Source organism: Garra rufa, chromosome 9 (assembly GCF_049309525.1).
Source record: "Garra rufa chromosome 9, GarRuf1.0, whole genome shotgun sequence".
NCBI classification, from domain to species: Eukaryota; Metazoa; Chordata; class Actinopteri; order Cypriniformes; family Cyprinidae; genus Garra; species Garra rufa.
The window spans coordinates 27,157,232-27,179,022 of NC_133369.1; the positions used below are offsets into that span (position 1 = coordinate 27,157,232).

General features: G+C 38.5%; 1 protein-coding gene across 1 annotated transcript; it reads right to left on the reverse strand.

Moving 5' to 3' along the window:
* Nucleotides 1–8,316: 8,316 nt before the first annotated feature.
* On the reverse strand, nt 8,317–15,930 carry ube2s (ubiquitin-conjugating enzyme E2S). Its single transcript, XM_073847570.1, has 4 exons — nt 15,473–15,930; nt 14,442–14,589; nt 14,167–14,357; nt 8,317–9,830 (listed from the first exon to the last, which is right to left on the reverse strand). Exons 1-4 carry the CDS (start codon nt 15,473–15,475, stop codon nt 9,483–9,485), a joined length of 690 nt encoding a protein of 229 aa, XP_073703671.1. The 5' UTR covers nt 15,476–15,930; the 3' UTR covers nt 8,317–9,482.
* Nucleotides 15,931–21,791: the final 5,861 nt, after the last annotated feature.

Below are 21,791 nucleotides of genomic sequence, written 5' to 3' on the forward strand. Positions count from 1 at the left end.
ACTGAACGAATCTCTCGTTCCCACACACCTCCAAAGTGTGGAGCAGAGGGAGGATTGAAATGAAAGCTGATCTGTTGCTTAGCTAGCCGCTGCTGTAGATCCTGACTGAGCTGATGAAATGCCTCTTTAAGCTCTGTCTCACCCCCTCGGAAGTTGGTGCCTTGGTCCGAATATAACTCTGCGGGTTTCCCACGTCGAGCTATGAACCGTCGCAATGCCATGAGAAAGGCATCACTGTCTATCGATGTCAGGACCTCGAGGTGCACAGCCCGAGTGGTCATGCATTTGAATAAAAGGCCCCATCGCTTCTCTGTTCGACGTCCCACTTTGACCATTAAGGGTCCAAAACAATCCATTCCAGTTGAATGGAATGCTGGTTTAAATAATCGAAGTCGAGATGGAGGAAGATCTACCATTTTCTGTGAAGCTGGCTTTGACCTCCATTTACAGCATTCAAGGCATGTTCGCTGGTGTTTCTTTACAGCTTCTCTGCCTCTCAAGATCCATACCCTTCGGCGTAGCTCTGCAAACACTCGTTCCGATCCTGGATGGCAAAGGCGGGTATCATAATCTTTGATGAGTAAACGGGTGTTGGGATGATTGGGATCCAATACAATTGGGTGTACTGCGTCAGGATCAAGACCCTCTGTGCGTCTCAATCGTCCTCCAACTCGGATTAGATCGCTGGCTTCATCGAACTCTGGAGAGAGGCAAAGGAGTCGACTGTTAGAATGAACAGGCTTACTACTCTTTAATAGCTGATAGTCATCGGGAAAACTGTCCATTTGGGCCTTTCTCAGTGCAATCAGCTCAGCATCTTGGTAAGTACTGGCTGGAGGAGAACCACTCTGTTCTGCCGCCCCATGCAGCTCCTGTGCCACCGATTCAACCAAGTCTTTCCAGGTGCTAAATTTGCTACCATCTGCATTCTGTGGTGCTGAATTAATCATGCCACAGAAAGTACCTCGCTTTAGCTCCTCATTATTATCAGATTCCAGGCTGTGCATGGCTGGGGGTGATGGCCAATTACTTTGAGGTTGGAGGAGGAATTCTGGTCCCTGGGTCCATCGATTGCTTTCAGTAAGGTCCTTCAGATTCCTACCTCGGGTGATATCGTCCGCAGGATTCCTGGCGGAGTCGATGTAGCGCCATGCCTTTAGGTCTGTTAATTCTTGAATCTCCGCCACTCTGTTACCCACAAATACCTTGAAGCGGCATGATTCGGAATGTAGCCAGTGGAGGACAGTTGTTGAATCTGTCCAGAAAGTGACTTTCTGGACCTTCAAGGTAAGCTCATTTGTAACAAGTTTGGCCAACTGCGCTCCTACAAGAGCAGCACACAACTCCAGTCTGGGTATTGAGCACTGCTTACGTGGGGCAACACGGGACCGGGCCAGGAGAAAGGAAAGGTGTATTCTCCCACTAGGATCTTCAGAGCGTAGGTAAGTGACTGCCCCGTACGCTTTCTCTGAAGCATCAGTAAAGATGTGTATCTCATGTGTGACTGCAGGGTGGTCCATTTTGGATGGGGTGTAGCATCTAGGAAGTACTACATGAGGTAAATACTGAAGCTCAGCTTCCCACACTTTCCATGCTCGTTGAAGGTCCTCAGGAAGCTGTGGGTCATCCCAGTTTCTGTTCTTTGCCCAGAGCTGCTGGACAATCAGCTTTGCACGAGTTGTGAAGGGAAGAATGATACCAAGGGGATCATACTGACTCGCTAGCACACGATATATGTTCCGCATTGTCAGAGCTCCATAATCAACGGGTCTGTGCTTGAATCCTAGGTTGTCTGACTCACAGTGCCAGCTCAGTCCCAAGGTTGATTCACGTGGATCTACTTTATCATGTGCAAGCCACAGTTCTAGCTTCGAAGATCTGGCTTCTGTTGGCAAGTGATTGACGACTTCTTGCACATTGCTGGCCCACTGACGAATATCGAACCCTCCAGTTGCCAGCAGCTCACGAAGTTTGTCCAGTAACTGTCTTGCCTCTTGAGCAGATGGTAAGCTCTGGAGACAGTTATCCACATAGAAGCATCTCTCCACGGAATGTCTCACATCTTCATCTGGAGTGCTGTGCGACAAGACATGTCTTTGAAGGGCGAAGGATGCACAGCATGGACTGCACGTGGTGCCGAACGGCAGTACTCGCCATTCGTAAACATCTGGTGGTTCATCTCGTCTCATGCCACGCCAGAGAAAGCGCAGGAGGGGCCTGTCCTCAGGTAACAGCAGGACCTGGTGAAACATCCCACGGATGTCACCGCTGATGGCTACGCTATGTTCTCTAAAGCGAAGTAAGACACCCAGGAGAGAGGGGCTCAGGGTTGGACCAGGCAACAGGAAATCATTCAGGTTCAATCCTTTATACTGAAAGGAACAGTTGAACACAACACGGTCCTTACCATTATGGCTGACTAAATGGTGTGGGATGTACCAAGACTCTCCTGTTCCAGTACCTCCATCTGTAATGAGTTTAGAAGCTGCACCACTCCGTTCCAACTTCTCTATCTCAGTGCTGTATACAGCTGCTTTCTCTGGAGTTTGGATCAGTCGTCGCTCCATATTCCTGAGGCTTGGCATTACTGCCTCCTTTGGAGCACTGAAAAAGGGGAAATCCTTCTTGCGCAGCAAGGGTGTCGCATAGCGTAATATCCCATTTACCTCCACCCGAGACGTCCTGGTCTCTAAAAGGTTAATGGCTTGGCGATCCTCCCTGGATCTCGTGACCTGCTTCTCACATCGAAAGGGCAGAACATCGAGTTGCCATAATTTCTCAACATCTCGTTTGAGTTCCAATTCTGCAGGGGTAAGAGACAAGAAAAGACACTGTTGTGGCTGTAACTGAGTCTCCAGGAGCCTGACTGGTCCCTGCAGGGTCCATCCAAGCCTTGTCTTGATGGCAGCGGGACCACCAGGTGGGCCAAGACGGACAGGTTGTATTGGTGTTATCAGGTGGGTATTATCAGCCCCAATGAGCAGTAGAGGACATACCCTTTCAAAGGCTTGCAGGGGAAGATCTTTCAGGTGCTTGTATCTCTTAAGTATGCTCAAAGGATACGAATGGTTAGCCAGACCAAGGCGTTTGGCGGTGAATGCTGCGGCAATCTTAAACATCTTCTTAGGCTGATCTGCAGGAGATATGTGAAAGGAAACTGATGCACCACTGACAGTCTGCACCTCTTGGCGAATTGTCCGCAAAGCTATGCTTTCAGCTTGGCCTTGTATTCCGAGCTCCTGGGCGGCAGCAGGGAGAAGTATAGTCCGCTCAGACCCGTCATCCATGACGGCATAGGTGTCGAGTGTCTTACCTCCATAGCGTAGCAAGACTCTGATGACTTTGAGGAGAACACGTCTGCAATCAGTAGGTCTATCCAAGTATAGGGTCTCAGCAGTTGAGCTGACAAGGCAGGAATCTTCTTTGGTACCCTTTGTGTTGACCTCATGCAAGATTTGCAGATGCTTTCCACGGCAGATACTGCAAGGCTTCTTAAGTGTGCACTGAGCTGCCTGGTGGGTCCGCCCACAACGCCAGCAACGATGATTAGTTTTGATCCAGTCTATCATTTGTTGCTTACTGAAGGACTTGAAGGTGGCACACTGACTGAGATAATGGTCCTCTTTATCACAGTAGGGGCAAAAGGCTTTAGGTGGAACTTTGGTCTCCACTCTAGCTGGCTTGGCTTGAGATGGCTCAGCAGGTGCCAACACAACAGTGTCATTAGCTCCATGGAGGATGGTGGCTGAACGGGCAGCTGGGTTTGTTTCTCGTCTGCGCTCTGATTTCTGCTCCACTCTCTGGCCTTTGTAACTGACCTGTGCTTCACTGCTCTGGCACCAGGCCTCATACTGCAACCACTCAGAGAATTCACGAAGGTTATACACTGATCCAGGACGGTGGTACATCTGTCTTCGGAATCCTGATCTCATCTCAACAGGTAACTTACTCAGTAGTCTCTCTACATGTGACCCGCATTGAAGCTCGGCTTCACCTTTATCGCCAAGTGTCTGCAACATACCAACTAGAGCCCTTATCTGCAATGCAAACTTGTCAAATGCCTCAGTATCACCCCGCCTGATGTCTGGGGAATCCATCACTTTGGCTATCTTCTTTAGTGCCAACTTGTGCGGTTGACCAAACCTTTCGTCCAGAGCAGCCATGGTATCTGAGTAAGGGGATGCTGAATTGAGGTAGGAGTCTGCTACCAAGCGTGCTTCATCTAGTCTCAGATGATCCAACAAGATTTGGTATCTGAACAGTTCTGTGGAATCACGTGGTAAGAGGTTCTCAAGGGCTATCTTCAACCGTGTAAACTCACTGGGGTCTTTGGTGATAAAGTATGGTATGGTTGGCATTGGACCTCGGTATGTGATTTCTTGTGCTGCAGGATTCGTCATATTCAAAGAATAAGGAGATCTCTGTGTTGGCTTTGGCCCAATGGACTGCTTGGACTGGAAAAACACCTGTTCAGGACGTGTAAAGGTCTCTCTAGGGTTCTCATACAATGTTCTTGAATACTGAGGAGAGACAGGAATTTCTGGATGATGACTGGATAATGGCTGAGCTCTTTTCTGATAAGGAGTGGAACTGGTTGCCTCAGGGTGCTGCAAAGGAGTGGGACTTTGGTAGTTGCAGTCACCCCACTGGGCTGGATTATTTTGTGGTCTAATATGTGTGGCAGCCAGGATCTGATCTTTCATGATTTGAAGTTCACCCATCATCTTTCCTATAATGTCTAGCATGTTAGAGTCACTATGAGGATCAACAGTGCTTTCCTCTGCTGGGTTGGGCAGATTCTGATAGACAGTCCCCTGATTCACACTATGTGAGTAGCCTCTCGTCATAATCGGAAAGGGCTGGGGTGTCCTCAGGGATGGTGCGGTTGAGCAGGCTGTCTGTTGTCGCTGACCATACGTGGGCTGAAGCATTGATGGAGACAATGTGGCCCCTTGATGGTAGGATACAGTTTCATGATGCATGGGTGGCCTATCCGGTGTAGTGTAAGATGTCTGTGATAGTGGAGTAGGCTGCTGTACTTCCCATGGACGGTGATATGGAGAAGGCTGAGGATAGTGAATAGGTTGCACTGAGGCATAACTGGCACAAGGTGGCTGCAGGTTAGTGTCATCCACATTTTGAAAGGAATGTTCCTTCTGGTAGGCAACTGGCCATTCATCCAAAGTGTCCCATGGGAATTGACTTACAGGACTCGATACTCTAGAAGAAGGTGCAGGGATGTTCTCTGCAGCATCTCCAAGCCCTTGTGAACGCTGTGTTGTGTGAGGGAATACTGGCTGACTGACTTGTCTTTGACGTACAGTCGTGAGGTCAAAGTCTTTAAGGTATGCAGGAGGATGGACATGACGTTTAGGTCTTACAACAGGCGCAGCCGCTTCTTCTGGTTGCATGTTGCTACTGATCAATTCTTTGTCCATGAGGAATGCCAGATCCGGCTCGAAGGACCAATGTTTTGGAGTCAAACTGAAAGGACTGTATTAGGTGAAGTGTGATATCTAGCTTTCCTCAAGGGGTGTCAGTCAAAACACAGGGTCTGATCAGTTTCGTCCAAAGAGTTTAATGTCTCTTAGCACAGAAGTAATTTCCAACCAAGATGCACACAACACAGCTGTACACGGGCTTTACAGGTTACTAGAAAGGTATTTGTTGAGCTTATATGCGTGAGTGTGTGTGTGGTCTACAATACAAAAGGAATAAGAGGTAGATTTAGTTAAATGTTCCAGAAATATTATTCCAAAGACATTCACATGAAATGCTTAACTTCTTATTGAATGTTCAGGTTAACTATTATCAGAGACTTAAACTTTATACACATCAATTAAACTTCGTAACAACACTACCACCTTGTGGTTAGAGATGGCGAACACTTTCATTATCAAAACCGTTCCTGAGGTAATTTACATAAACTGCACGTCGGCACGAACACTGTGTACATAAGCTTCAAATTAACAGCGATCCAGTTACTAATATACAGTAACATACAGGAGAACACAAATCTGACGTTCGTTTGCATTATTACATTATCCATGAGAACTTCAGTCATTATGATAATGACGGCAAAGCACATTTAACGTGCTAGATACGCAATTAACTCGGATAAATGCTTAAATCACTTACTAACAGAAGAATACAATATTCACACTCATAATAAACTGTTTAACTAACAATTATCACTATTATGATAAACAAATAGCTTACTTTTATTCAGTGACGCACACTTCAACACGCACAGTCCTTGCACTTTCCTGCTGAATCATTCTCGCTCCTCCTACACATACGCACAGGTCAAAGGTAGCGCATGCGCATTAACCCAGCCTTTCTAACATGTACATACATGGAGAAAAAAAAAAAAAAAGGAAATATAGCATTTTAATATCACTTGCTTACCCTTGGATCCTCTGCAGTGAATAGGTGTCATCAAAATTAAAGCCTAAACAGCTAGTATAAGCATCACATTAATAATCCACACAACCCCATTTTATCAATTAACATCTTGTGAAGCATGTTTCTAAGAAACAATAATCATTTATGTGCTTTACCCTTTAACCATAACTTCTAGGGAAAACATTATAAGTGCATAATAACAACACTTTCTCCAGTGAAAAAAAGTCCATCATGGTTATCCGCTCCCACCCAAAAATTTGTTTAGAACCACTTCACTTGTAAATATTGCTTGATCAGTGCATATTTCTGTCCTGATTCAGATGAGACTACTTTAAAGGGATAGTTCACCAACAAATAAAAATAATGTCATACTCACCCTCATGTCATTCCAAACCCATAAGACCTTCGTTCATCTTCGGAACGCAAAAATTTAAATATTTTTAATGAAATCCGAGAGCTTTCTGACCCTGCATAGACAGCAACACAACTGACACGTTCAAGGCACAGAAACATAGCAGGGACATTGATAAAATAGTCCACGTGACATCAGCGGTTCAACCGTAATCTTATGAAGCTACAAGAATACTTTCGGACTGAACTATTTTATTGTGTCCTTACTACCTTTCAGGTCTTTGAACATTGTAGTTCCATTGCTTTGCAGGGTCAAAAAGCAATCAGATTTCATAAAAAATATCTTAATTTGTGTTCCGAAGATGAACGAAGGTCTTACGGGTTGGGAACGACATAACACCGTGTCTACACCGGACGCGAGCGGCGCGGCACAACGCGACGCGACAAAATACAATAGAACCTATTATGCTGTCTACACTGGATGCAGTGCGGGGTTAAAATGGTTAAAATGTTGTTCAATCAAAGGTTTTGTGCTCAAAGAAAGCAAAAATAACGACTTTATTCAACAGTTTCTTCTCCTGGGACAGTCTGCGGTCATTTGTGAAAGTACCCGATGCATATATAATATAAGTCTTTTTTTTGTGCACAAAGTATTCTTGTAGCTTCATAAAATTATGGTTGAACCACTACGGTTGATGTCACATGGACTTATTTATTGATGCCCTTACTACCTTTCTGGGCCTTGAATGTTGTAGTACCCTTACAATCTATGCAGAGTCGGAAAGCTCTCGGATTTCATCAAAAATATCTTATAGGGTTCTCACACCTTGGTTAACTTTAATTTCAAGGACCTGTCAAGGACTTTCCAGGTCCAACATCCTCAAATGCAAGGGGTACGTGGGGACGCATTTCAAGTAAGAGCAAGGTTTTACGTTGTTAGTTTTCATTTGTCAAACACAACTATGCAAAAAAAAAAAAAAAAAAAAACCACACAAGCACTTAATTTTGCAAGCACTTTTTTTTTTCCCCGTGAGAACCCTGATCTTAATTTGTAATGAAGGCCTTACGGCTTCAAAATGACATGAGGATGAGTAATTAATAACACAATTATCACTTTTGGGTGAACTATCCCTTTAACTGGAGAAAGCAACATTATGAATGGAGAATGCACATGATTTTAAGTTAGTCTTGATTAACTTTTTTTAGATTAACTGCAAGGAAGTTATTCTTATTCTGCTGGCACCCATTCACTTTACAGGAAAATTAGTGAACAACTGATTTAAAGTAAAATTTCTCAAAATCTGAAGAAATATGGTTGGAAGAAATAAACTCATATCTTGGATGGCTTATGGAGTTTTTTTTTTAATTTCTAGGTGAACTACTTCTTTAAATATTCCTGTAAATTAATAATAATAATAAAAAAAAAAAAATCCCAAAACACAGCAACAAATCTCCTGATAACCTAATTTCCTTACCGAGATTCAAATGTCCAAACACAGACAGGAACAGGACAAATAGACTAATACAGTTGTTCTTTGACAAATAAAAGGAAGAATCATATTGCTCCCTAAAATTCCTTTATTTCTTATTAATTTAAATAACTTAATGGCCACAAAATGCCCTATTGTTTATCCACAAACATTTAAATATGGGCAAACTGTTTCTGCAAAAACATCTTGTCCAAAGTTCATATCACTTTGTTATAGAGGATCTTTGGGAACTGAAGGCCCCATATAATGTAACAATGGGCAACAGATTACCAGAGAAGACTCCTTAACAGCCATTGATTGAGAGACCAGTAGAGCCAGAGAAAATTGCAGATGTGGTCATATAAAAAGGGGGAAATGTTCTTATTGAAAAGTATAACCAAACAACACTTCAAAGATGAGATTGAACACTTCTGGCTCATATTTCATGATTATTAGCTCCATTGCTCTACCCCAACTGGTCTTAAGGCTTTAAGGACTCAATCTTAAGTGTCAGTGTCAGGTAAATGTAGCCGTTCACTTAAAAATGGAAAAAAAAGGCCTTTTGAAAAGTGAACTATAAAATAGAAACGAACAGACAAATTTAGTAAAAACTGGAAACAATAAAAATACCACACAAATATGCACTCACAAAAACGAACAAACAAAAGTAATATTCATGTGAGCAATATTCAGACCACATTTTAACTCCCTCTCTGTTATTCCTGATCTTGCATCTTTCACCACAAACACACACAACGATCATATCCTGTGCAATGTACTATTCTTCATTAAACTCCTAAAGAAAAATAAACCATAACGGGTTCAGTCCATCTACAATAAGACAGAATTACAGTAACTGTCCCATCAAACCTGCAATCTAAATATATTATAAATTCTGTGCTGACAGTACACACCAAAATCTTGCTTATGGTCATGATATAACTCTAGAGGCCACGATTGAACTGCCATAACTTTTACTACCGTTTCCATAATCTAAACAATCGTAAAACTTCTGAAACAGATGAAAACGTCTTTTGTGAATGAAACAAAGAGAGAATTGTCACGAGGACAGTTCAAGTCCTGAGAGTAAGTTGAAAGAGACAAGGGAACAAAAAAAACGAGAGGAGTGATCTGGTAGGAGCATGACAAAACGAATGTGCTATTCTAAAAATGGTAAAAGACAGTTTAACAAGAAGAAAAGGTGGTCTGCACACTTCAATATTTATATGTACACAAAAAGCACAGATTCATTCTCTTTTATAGTCGCCTCAGAGCTCGTTTTTTATCCGTTTTTTTCTTTGCAACTATATTAGTATTGCTACTGCTTGTGCCGCTGGAGCTGCTGTTACTGAAATTGTTGGCGCCAACACCATTTGTTACCAAACCAGCCCCGGCTACACGTTTGTTTGGGTCTCCCGCATGCTTCTTGGGTTGGGGTCCATCAGCGGGCTCCTGAGGGGCCCCTGACGTGCCTCCCATAGCATGGATCTCTGTTAGAAGGCGAGCACGGGATGCATACTCTTTATAGTCCTCTAAAAGTAACCTCCCAGCCTCTTCGTTTAGAGCCGATTCTGGGTTAGGATGGATCAGAAGGCACTTGATGGTCTGTGAAAGAAAGAATTAGAGGGTGTGAATGATAAATGAGGTACGCAACACAGTACTGAAGAAAATGTGCTATTTTGGGAGCTCAGGGTTTTTTAATTAGGGCTGCAACTAACAATTATTTTGATAATCGATTAGTTGGCCGATTAATTTTTCGATTAATCGATTAGTTGGCTTAAATTCAATTATTTATTTATTTTTTTAAATCACACTATTCCACATTCTGAATGCTGTGAAAACACAGTGCTTAACTTACAACAATTCACCTGTCGTAATAAAGAGAAAAGACAAATATCTGAAGAAAAACACACTAACAAGCATAAAATACAGTGTTTCTGCTATTTATTCTGCCGTGGCAATGTTTAGTGTCCCGCCTACAGCAGCAGCGAGCGCAAGTGCCTTCAGCAGAGTTCCACGTTCAGATGCACGCAGTAAGCTTATACAGGCGCAAAGCCCCAGCTAAAGTAATTACCATGAATGTGGCAGGGGAAAAGTAAGGAGATATTCAAATTATTTATTAATAAACTAGTATTTTCTGAGTCAGTGTCACAAAGATGAAGTTGACTATCCTAACTCGCCATCTGTGCTTTTAAAGCCTAAATGCATCTTTATAGATTAGGCCTATATCTAATAAGAGAGTTTTGTTTTCGATTTGTATTATTTTGTTTTATAGTAGTGAAGTAATAATTTAAAAGTAAATTTATTACTCTTACATTTATGAGCAAAAATGAAGTTTCACATGGCGTTTGCACCTCCATGTCGTGCAAAGCTTTCACTCTCCGCACAAACGATTGGATATGCGCCTATTTGTACACATTTATCTAAGTTAAAACTAATATTGTGATATGCTTTCAGTTTTTTTTATTTTTTATTTTATTTTTTATATATCTAAGGATTTTAATTTAAATCGTGATGACTTGAGAAGGCTAAATTGATCGGTCTGCCGCTGGCAGCTTTGTCGTTATACTTTAAAAAACAAAAACTTGAATTTCACAAATAAAAAGTGTTCCAAATATATTTGTAAATTAACTTTATAAACTAAAGAAACGAAAATAAATGTAATTACTTTGCTATTAAAAACAGCAGCTGCGCAATGGGGAAGAGAAAGACAGGTTCCAGTCGGACTTGGGCCAGTAATTCTCATCAGCTGTCGAGGTTGTTTTTTGCAACAAATGTTTAATAGCCTATTTAACTCTTATTTAGGCTACTTTCTTATTTAAATGTATTATTTCGTTGATTTATTTTAGCGTTTTGTAGGCTGCTTGTTCAACGACGGAGTGTTTGAGCCTCATTTATTTATATATAAACACCGCACCACCAGCGGTGGTAAAAATCTGCCACCGTCACAGCCATACAGTTCCTACCCTCCATAAATACATGAACTACATGTTGTATTTAAATCTAAATTTAACATTCAACGTCTGACATGAATGTTTTTGCGCTGACTGAGTATTAATTGTCTCCCTGTCTGTGTTCTGTGTTCCGGCTCTCTGAAGCTCATTCAGTAAAGTTTTAGACTGCCAGAATGGACTTTTAGGCATAAATGGAAATGCTCGTGTGAATTTGTGACATTTACAGATAAGGATGTAAACTGTCATACTGAGGATGCAAACGGATCTGTCAAAGCGCCTCACAGGGCAAGCCATTACGCTATTAGCTTCAAAATAGAGATAGTTTAAAATAAGGAATTCTCATGTTTTGGGAAGCTCAGATCACGTATCTCTCCTGCAGTATCTCAGTCTGTTTCCTCCACTATTCTTAGATGCATTATGTCTATAGAAATGCGTCATTCAGTGCTGTAATTTGACGTGATCCTCTGAAGTGCACGTGCACTGTGGGCGGACCCGACTAATCGATAATGAGAATCGTTGTCGACGAATTTCATTATCGATAATTAGGGATGCACCGATCCTTATCGGTCGATAACTTGCGCGTTTTGTCAGTAAAGCCGGTTCTGTAATCAGCGGTAAATGCCATCAGGTGCGTGATTTCACGTTGAGCCGTATATACTACACACAGCCGTTGTTTACAGACGAGCTGCGCACATTCACACTGATAATGAACATTGCTATGCGCAGCTCGTCGGTAAACAACGGCTGTGTGTAGTATATACGGCTCAACGTGAAATCACGCACCTGATGGCATTTACCGCTGATTACAGAACCGGCTTTACTGACAAAACGCGCAAGCTTTATCGACCGATTGTATCGGTGCATCCCTATCGATAATAATCGATTTTATCGATTAGTTGTTGCAGCCCTATTTTTAATCAATCGTTTTTAAATACATTTACACCAGTTTTAAGGTTCAAACTTTGTTAGAACCACAAAGGGATAGTTCACTTAAAAATGAAAGTACTGTCATTACGCAACCTCACATCGTTCCAAACCGGCAAAACCTTTGTTCATCTTCAAAACACTAAAATATTTTTGATGAAATCCTTCCTGCAACTACAACGTTCAAGGCCCAGAAAGGTAGTAAGGACATTGTTAAAATAGTTCAGTACAAAAAGTATTTTCATAACCTTACGGCTGAACCACTGATGTCACATGGACAATTTTAACAATGTCCTTACTACCGTTCTGAGCCTTGAAAGTGTCAGTTGTGTTACTGAATGCAATGCAAGTTTCAAAAAGCTCTTGGATATCACCGAAAATTTCTTAATTTGTCTTCTAAAGATGAACGCACTTATGGGTTTGAAACAACATGAGGGTAAGTACTTGATGACAAAAAAAATTCATATTTAGGTGAACTATTGATTTAAACAAAATCTGTAGAGGAGAGTGGGGTTAGCCGTGAAAAATGAGACAAAAGTAACAAATCAAAATACATTTATATTCATTTAAATAAATACATAAATAGTGAAAAATAAAAATAAAGCAGTCTTTGGGAAAAAATGCCTTACAAGACTAGAGTCACTAGTATTATTATTTTGATTTCAAATCCTTATTGTAATTCATGAAGCAGTAATTCCATCAATTATGTAAATCGCAGATATCCTCACTTCTCTTTAAAATCTATATGCTACTGCAGTAAAACCATTCAAATACAATTCATAATGTTACCATTATGACAAATAAAGGCAATTAAATAAATACGAATATTCATATTTATCTAAAAATCATAAAATAAATTTGTCTTACAGATGCATCTCTTAACTGAGATTCTGTGTCATTGCTTATTACTGAAATAAAATTTCCTCCATAGACGGAAAGACCTTTGCCGTCTATGGAGGGTCAGAAAGGTCTTGGATTTCATCAAAAGTATCTTAATTTGTGTTCCAAACACAAACAAAGGTCTTAAGGGTGAGTAATTAATGACAGATTTATGAGGGGTTTAACTAACCCTTTAATGTCACCCTCACATGACACTTAAAACGACTACTTATATATATATATATATATATATATATATGGTGGGCATAGATTATTTTTTTTAATCTAGATTAATCTCACTGTAATCTTGGAATTAATCTAGATTAAAATGGCTAATTTAAATTCTGCCGAAGGCATTCAGAACATGTGTGCTACCCAAATAATGACTAAAAGTATGTCTTTGAGAACGAGTTTCTCAAGCCAGGTGGCACATTAGACCAGGGGCTCATCTCCTGTTTCCAAAATGCATCACAAACTGCTTGACAATTGCATTTACAACACAATTAACTATACAAACTTGTGTAACCAACTATTCCTACACTGCATGTACTTCTGCGTAAAAGGCTGCGTGACGTGCGCGTTGCAGTTAAATATACAGACGCACACGGGCATGGATATCTGCGTGCACAGTCTTCAGTTAAACTGCGTTGGTTTTAGAAGCGTCAATTCAGTTGTTGCATATAGTTTAATGTCTTTATTTCGGGAATATCAAAGTACATTATAACTCAAATTTGAGATTTTACTGGGGCACAGCAGATTTTCACTGGGGCACGTGCCCCAGTAAAAAGGGTCTAGCAAAGCCCCTGCCCTGAAGCAAACCCGGCGGCTTCATAGCTGCATCCATGTTAGCACGTCTCCTTTGATGTGGTAATTTCACAGTAGGCATACGCACAGGTTCGAAGACTCGTTCTCGCCCACTACAGTGCAATTCGGCTAGGTATACATCTGCGCTAAAATATCAAGGTGAAAGTCATCATAGCTTGTGTAGTATAGACCCAGCTCCCAACCCAACTTTGAGAATAGATTAACATCGATTTTTTTTTTTTAATCGCCCGATAAGAGTCTCACGTTAACGGCCCACCACTAATATTTATTTATTTATTTATATATATATATAGTATGTAAATGCACATATATTTGGGGCACGTTTAACAAAACCGGAGAACGAGTAAAACACTACTTACTAGTAATACATGTCTCAGGCCCAGCTCTGCCTTCCAGTCTCTTTTCAGTACATTGACACAGATCTCACCCTTGTGCCCAACATTAGGATGGAAAATCTTTGTAAGGAAATAGCCTCTGGGAGGTGCTGCAGGAAAATCCTTCCCAAGGACCAAACGCATCCGGAAAACCCCTCCTGCATATGGAGTTCCTTCTGTTGTGAAACAGGGTAAAAGGTAAATTAAGTTATGCCATGGTCCTTAAAAAAAATGGATAAGTAAAAAGATGCATTATTTACCTGGGCCCTCAATGGCAGTGTGCAGCTCTGTGATATCCTCTTCACTGGGGTAGATTTTGATCCCCTCTGGAGGGTCTGCTGCCAAGGCAGAAACCTCTTTATAAACGAGTCTCAACACTTGAGGCGGCAAATTCTCCACGTTTGAATTCTACACACCAAAAAAAACATGTCACAAGCATTAATTGCAACAAAACTGACATTTGCTGGTGAGTCTGTGTATGTTCATTACAAAAATGATGACTAAAACCACTCTATATGTGACCCTGGACCACAAAACCTGTCTTAAGTAGCACAGGTATATTTGTAGCAATAGCCAGCAAGACACTGTATGGGTCAAAATTATTGATTTTTCTTTTATGCAAAAAAATCAATAGAGTATTAAGTAAAGATCATGTTCCATGAAAATTCCTACAGTAAATATATCAACTTAATTTTTGATTAGTAATATGCATTGCTAAGAACTTCATTTGGACAAGTTTAAAAGCAATTCTCAATATTTAGATTTTTTTTGCAACCTCAGATTCCAGATTTTCAAATAGTTGTATCTTGGCCAGATATTGTCCTATTATCCTAACGACCCATACATCACTGGAAAGCTTGTTTAGTCAGCTTTCAAGTTATGTATAAATCTCAACTTCAATTTATGACTGGTTTTGTGGTCCAGGGTCACATATGTCTCGTTCCATGGTTTTAGGAAAGCCAGTTAATTAATTAACGAATGCTAGCACTTCAGCGAATGTCACATGACTGCTAGTTTAACACCAAACCAGTATAATCAGTTCTATTAGCTCAAGACAGTGAAAAAAGTATAAATTAAAGTCCTAACAGAACGAAAAAATGAAACCAACTTAATGTGAATCATAACGTTTTAGACGTAAATTAATAAGTTAACGTTACAGCTTGTACCTTCTAATAATGTTACAAGCTAAAGTGCTAAAAAAAAAAAGTAATGAAAATAAACAGAAAATCTATTTTCTCATATTAACCAAACAGTTCGAAGCATCGTTCATCGATTTTCAAATCAAACGTACCATTTCCAGCGTTGTGGGGGTTTTTGGTAGCCAGCAAATTTGTCTCAAATGAGAAAACTTGGCTAACTGCTACCCAACTGGCCGAGGAGATCCGGTGATCTACAACGAGACCGACGGAAACCACCGATAACGAATCTAAAAGTTGCCACCGATCAAGATTTCAAAATATGTTAAGACGCTTAATTAATATACAAATTATCAAAACCAATTTCTCGCTGTAATGTCGGTCAGCTTGCTAGTGTTGCAACCAAACCAGGCTAAGCTAACGGTGGGCTTATTGAGTAACGTAGATATCAAGCTATTCTCCCGAGCTTTCCCGTTTAAAACTGCTATCCAAAGTTGTCCTCAGATGAAATGTCCCGTCTTGAGATTTTAAAGTCCAATATGTTGTCAATTTCGTCTGATAAAGTTGGTTTGCTCGATAGCTAACTGCCACAGACAGCTAGTGTAGCCTGTTATCAGCTAGCAGTCTTTTTGACACAGGAACAAAAATACAATTCGTCTAAGAACCAGTTCGAAAGAGGTTTAACCAATCAGAATCTGAGAAGCACTCCACGTGCTCAACAATTAAATCCCTCTAGCCAATCAGAAGCCTGGGTTACGCTGACGTCGCAACCCTTGGAAACCTCACGGACCAGAGAAAGTTGAGAATGCGAAAAATGCTCTTTGGTAATAGGTGCGTTTGAATAACTCATGCCCTCCCAAAGGCAGGGACAAATGTTGTTTCAGTTCATGATCCAATCAAAGACTTGGAAATAACATCAACAAGGAGTTTAATCTTTTCGGGAAGCAATTGGTTTCTGCAGTGTTCTTTATTCAAAGTAATAGGCTAGTTTTTGTTTAACCTAAATCAATTGTGAATTTAGCCTGATGAGCCATCCCTTATATTTAAAATAACTTGTGTGGTGAATCACATTGTCATAGATTAACTCAGCAACTATTTCCTGTGATAGTACAATCTGTCATAGGCGCGCCCGAACCATTAGCCACACAGGTTCTTTTGTTATTGTAATGGGAAAGAAGATAAAATTAAATCAGACACAGAACCTAGACACAAAAATAGTAAGCTTTAAAGTAACCTTGTTTTGTTGTTATTATTAACTTAAACGGAACTGGAATAAATCTAAAAGAAATAAATATACACTACCAGTCAAGTTTTTGAACAGTAAGATGTTTAATGTTTTGTAAAAAAAAAAAAAAAAAAAAAAATTATTAAATTTTTTTTTTTTTTTTTTATCATTTATTTGACCCAAAGTATAGCAGAAATAGTATTTTTTTTAATGTTTTTAGTATTTTAAAAAACTGTTTCTATTTGAATATATTTTAAAATGCAATTTATTCCTGTTATTTCAAAGCTGAATTTTTAGCATAATTTTTTAGTCACATGATCCTTCAGAAATCATTCTAATATTCTGATTTGCTGCTCAAAAAGATTTATCATTATTATTATTATGTTGAAAACAGCTGAGTAGACTTTTTTCAGGTTTCTTTGGTAAACAGCACTTATCTGAAATAGAAATCTTTAGTAACATTATACATTTCTTTATTACCACTTTTGAGCAATTTAAAGCATCCTTGCTAAATAAAATATTAATTTCTACAATTCTGTAATTCTATAAAGTAAAAGTATTGATTTATACAATTTCTATAATTATTATTAATATTTAATAATACATCATATTTATTATCAAATAATAAGAAGAAAAGTTTCCTGAACAGCCAATTAGCATGGTAGAATTTTTTTCTGAAGGATCATCCACTGTAAATAAATAAATAAATAATTTGTAAAACAACAGAAAAAGTACTGGCAGCTCATTACACAGGACATTATTCATTCATTTTATGGACATTTGTTAACTGTTAACGCTAAAACACAATGCAAAAAAAGTGTAAAGGTACAACAAAAACCTGTAAAAAAAAAACTGGGAAAAAATCTTTTAATTATACAGTACATTGTGCCCTATTTTTTAGAGTATTTGACACTGAACACTGGAGTAATGATGCTGAAAATGTATCTTTGATCACAGGAATAACATAAAAAAAAACATTTTAAAATATATTCAAATAGAAAACAGTTATTTTAAATAGTAAAAATATTTGTACATTTTTTTACAGTTTTTGCTGTACTTTGGATCAAATAGGCCTAAATGCAGGCTTGGTGAGCAGAAGAGGCTTATTTAAAAAACAAACAAAAAAAAAAACATAAAAAATCATGTTCAAACACTTTTTACTGGTAATGCAAATATTACATAAAAACTTAAACTGAATGAACTAGAAATGTTGCCTTGGCAACTAAAAGAAATAAAAAATAAATATTAAAAATGAAATAAAAAATTAATAGGAATGACAAAAGCACATAAAAAAGTCCAAAAGTAAATAAATAAATAAAATGAAAACTGAAAATATCCAAATGAAAGAAAAATGAAAACTGTCAAAAAATAATGAAAACAATAACACTGTAAATAACACATTTGTTTAATACGGTGACGCATTGCTGCCGCACACTTAATTTTTTTCCCACTCAGCTATGTCGTTATAACGAGATCTTTTCTCGTAAAAACGACATCTTTTCTCGTTAAAACGACATCTTTTCTCGTTAAAACGACATCTTTTCTCGTAAAAACGACATAATTATCTCGTTAAAACGAGATCTTTTCTCGTAATAACGAGATCTTTTCTCGTAAAAACGACATAATTTTCTCGTTAAAACGACATCTTTTTCTCGTTATAACGACATATCATGTCATACGATCTGATCTGATGTTCCTGTTATAGACATTATGTGAGGGAGCTAAACGTTTGTCCGCGCTGCCTTCGCCACAGTTCTGACCTAAAGGAGGATGCAGGCTGCTGGAGTTAGAATACACTAGCTATATATAGCCTATAGAAATACACTGTTTTAATAATTTTAATGTAATTGTTTCAATTGTAGCAGCATGTTTATTAGGATTAATCTCCATACTAATCTGCCCTCAGACCCAGAGGATTTAAGATGATCAGATCAAAACTGTTATTTCTGACTCTGAGCTTGGAATATTATTTGGATGAAAGTTTGATTTTACAGAAAATGTAAATAGTATCAGAAATAAATAAAAGAAAAATGACACACGGTTTGATCGTGTTATGATTATGATGATTTCGTTCTGTTTAAAAAATGAAAATAAATAAAGCCAGATTTTTTTTTCATGAAAAGAGAGCTTATGCTTTAATATTTGTGCGTGAGCGGCCCGGAAAAGCCACTTTTCGACTCAGCTTGTCTTTACGGTCTGTCCCATCATGCAGAATAAATGTTCGTCTGATGTACCGCTCTGGGCTGCGTTCTCCGATAACGTTGTCTCTTAGCGTGCTACGAAGACTCAAAAGGTACACCTTAACTACAGCTATACCTTTCCTACGTGTGTTCTCCAAACTATACCTTAGGATATTGCTTAAGGTAAACCTTCTTAAGTGCGACCTTAGCAGGTGCTGTCCATGGTGGAGGTGCTGAATAGGTTGATATCGATGCCTCGGTGATCGATTGTGCGCTCTTTCTTTCACAGCGGTATAGGTAAAGTATTGAGAAAACAATGGTTTTTTTTTAATAAAGAAGCGTTTTAGAAATAGTACAAACTGCATTTATCGGGGCTCAATGAAATATGTACATGCAGAAATACATGTGTATGTGTTTCAACTTATTCTCATCATTTTGCGTACGAATAACACGACTTTGCAATAGCGTGTAATGCATAAGCCAAAGTCCAATTCTGCGTGCATATGATACGCCAATCTTTCCAATTAACTTCAATGGAGAGAGGATGCGTATAAATACCACGCATCATCTTTTATATAGATGATATAAAAGATGATGCGTGGTATTTGTATGCATCCTCTCTCCATTGAAGTTAATGGGAAGGATTGGCGTATCATATGCATGCAAAATTGGACTTTGGCGTATGCATTACACACTATTACTCTCCACGCACGGCGCCGTCTTTGATTTAAAACAAGTACTCAAGGTCTCGCTGCCATAGCTATAAAGTTTGTGTAAACTCATCTTTCTTTATATAGACTCATAGCCTTTTCTGTCAAATGGTTCGCCCGCTGATGTGCCTCGAGATAGTAATTAAAAAAAGCTAACAACCATGGAAACTTTATTAATGAAAACACTTCCATACACTGGCCAGAACTGGTCCCCCGAATGAGCCTGGTTTCTCCCAAGGTTTTTTCTCCATTTCTGTAACCTGTGGAGTTTTGGTTCCTTGCCGCTGTCGCCTCTGGCTTGCTTAGTTGGGGACACTTTCCAGCGATACCGTATACTATTTGAACTGAACTGGATGATGATATCACTGAATTCATTGATGAACTGCCTTTTACTGAAAATTGATTGTTTACAATAATGCGTTACTTACACACTATTGTGCTGTTTAAATACTGTGCAGTTGCTTTGACACAATCTGTATTGTTAAAAGCGCTATATAAATAAAGGTGACTTGACTTGACACTGGGTGTAGGCTATAACAACTTAAGTATTTTATGTGTAAAATTTTAAAGTAAAAAATGCAATTTTAATACTAAATCAGATTTTATATTAAATGTTCATATAAAATTTTCTATTTGTAATTAAACTGCGATGTAAAAAAGCTTTTTGCGTGGTGCCCACTAGCGATATGAACCGCCAGCAGCGGTAAGGTATAGCTAAGAGCGCTCCAGACCAACCTTACGAACGTATGACTTACAGAAGGTATACTTAACTAAGAAGGTTTCGGAAAACACATATTAACGATAAGGTAGCCTACTTCTTAAGGTACAACTTAAGAACGACGTAGCGTTAAGGTGGTTTCGGAGAACCCAGCCCTGCAAATTAGTCACAATAACGTTTCTTTGCAAGTCTCATATAAAGCTCACTGCACTTTTCGGGTCGGCGGTACCAGCGCGATCCCTTACTTTGTGATTACAGATGAATGAAATATAAATGTCTGCTTTATTTTATGTACTTCCACAATAACAACAAAACGTTACAAATTGCCTTTGTAAAAATACAGGGTGCGCTCTCGCAATTTATGTCTCTCTATGCAGCTTGAAAGGTCTACTTCAATAAAAGAATCGAAAACAAAATTGTGTTTACTTAATTCGTATAAATCCAACAAGAGGTAGTGTACAGTCTTTCCCGTGTGAGTTCATTATCTGTTACCTACCATTGTGCTTACAGCCAGCGCAGCATATTTCCACAGTAGGCTATAATCCAGATGAAAAACCGGATTCGTGGCTTGATTCAGCTAAAAATAAAATTTAATAATATATAATAAATAATGTATAATTTGTATATAATCATAAGTATCAAGGCCGCCCAGGCATGTTCAATTAATATTCAAGCAATAAGCTCATGTGTTTTACCCACGAACAAAAATATGAAGAATCAAGCTTTTCGTTTTTCCGTTTCTCAAACAAAATGAAATAATAATAATAATAGGCTACTCAAATTGTTATTATGCTTATTATTATTATTATTATTATTATTATTATTATTATTATTATTATTATTATTATTATTATTATGATTATTATTAGGCGTATTATTATTTTTATTATAAAATCTTTTTGATTGATTTAACAGCAAATCGAAATATGAGCAGAAATAAATAAATAGAATTCATAATAAGGAAAATATAATAATAGGCCTAATAATAATAATAATAATAATAATAATAATAATAATAATAATAATAATAATAGCCTATTATTATTATTATTATTATTATTATTATTATTATTATTATTATTATTTCGTTTTGTTTGAGAAACAGAAAAACGAAATTAAGCTAGATTTGTTTGTATTTTTGTATTTGTATTTATTCTGCATGATGCGATAGACATGAAGACAGGTTGAGTTAAAAAAGTGACTTTTCATTGCCGCCCACATATAATTATTAAAGCATAAGCTCTCTTTTTACCCACAGACAAAAATACTAAACTGATTTTTTTTTTTCATTGATTTTGTCCATTTTTGAAAAGGAACGAAATTATTATTATCATAATGCAGCCAAACCGTTTGTCATTTCTATTTTATTTCTTTATGATCGTATTTAAATTTTCTGTAAAATCAAACTTTCATCCAAATAATATTCCAAGCTCAGAGTCGATTATTCAGAAATAACAGTTTTGATCTGATCATCTTAAATCCTCTGGGTCTGAGGGCAGATTGGAGATTAATCCTAATAAACATGCAGCTACAATTGAAACCAATACATTAAAATTATTAAAACAGTTTATTTCTATATATAGCTAGTGTATTCTAACTCCAGCAGCGTGCATCCTCCTTTATGTCAGGACTGTGGAAAAG

Coding starts and splice junctions, on each gene's coding strand:
- ube2s (XM_073847570.1), bottom strand. Junction 14,358..14,441: donor CACTGCCATTGAGGGCCCAG/GTAAATAATGCA, acceptor GTTTCACAACAG/AAGGAACTCCATATGCAGGA. Junction 9,831..14,166: donor GCCTGAGACATGTATTACTA/GTAAGTAGTGTT, acceptor TTTCTTTCACAG/ACCATCAAGTGCCTTCTGAT.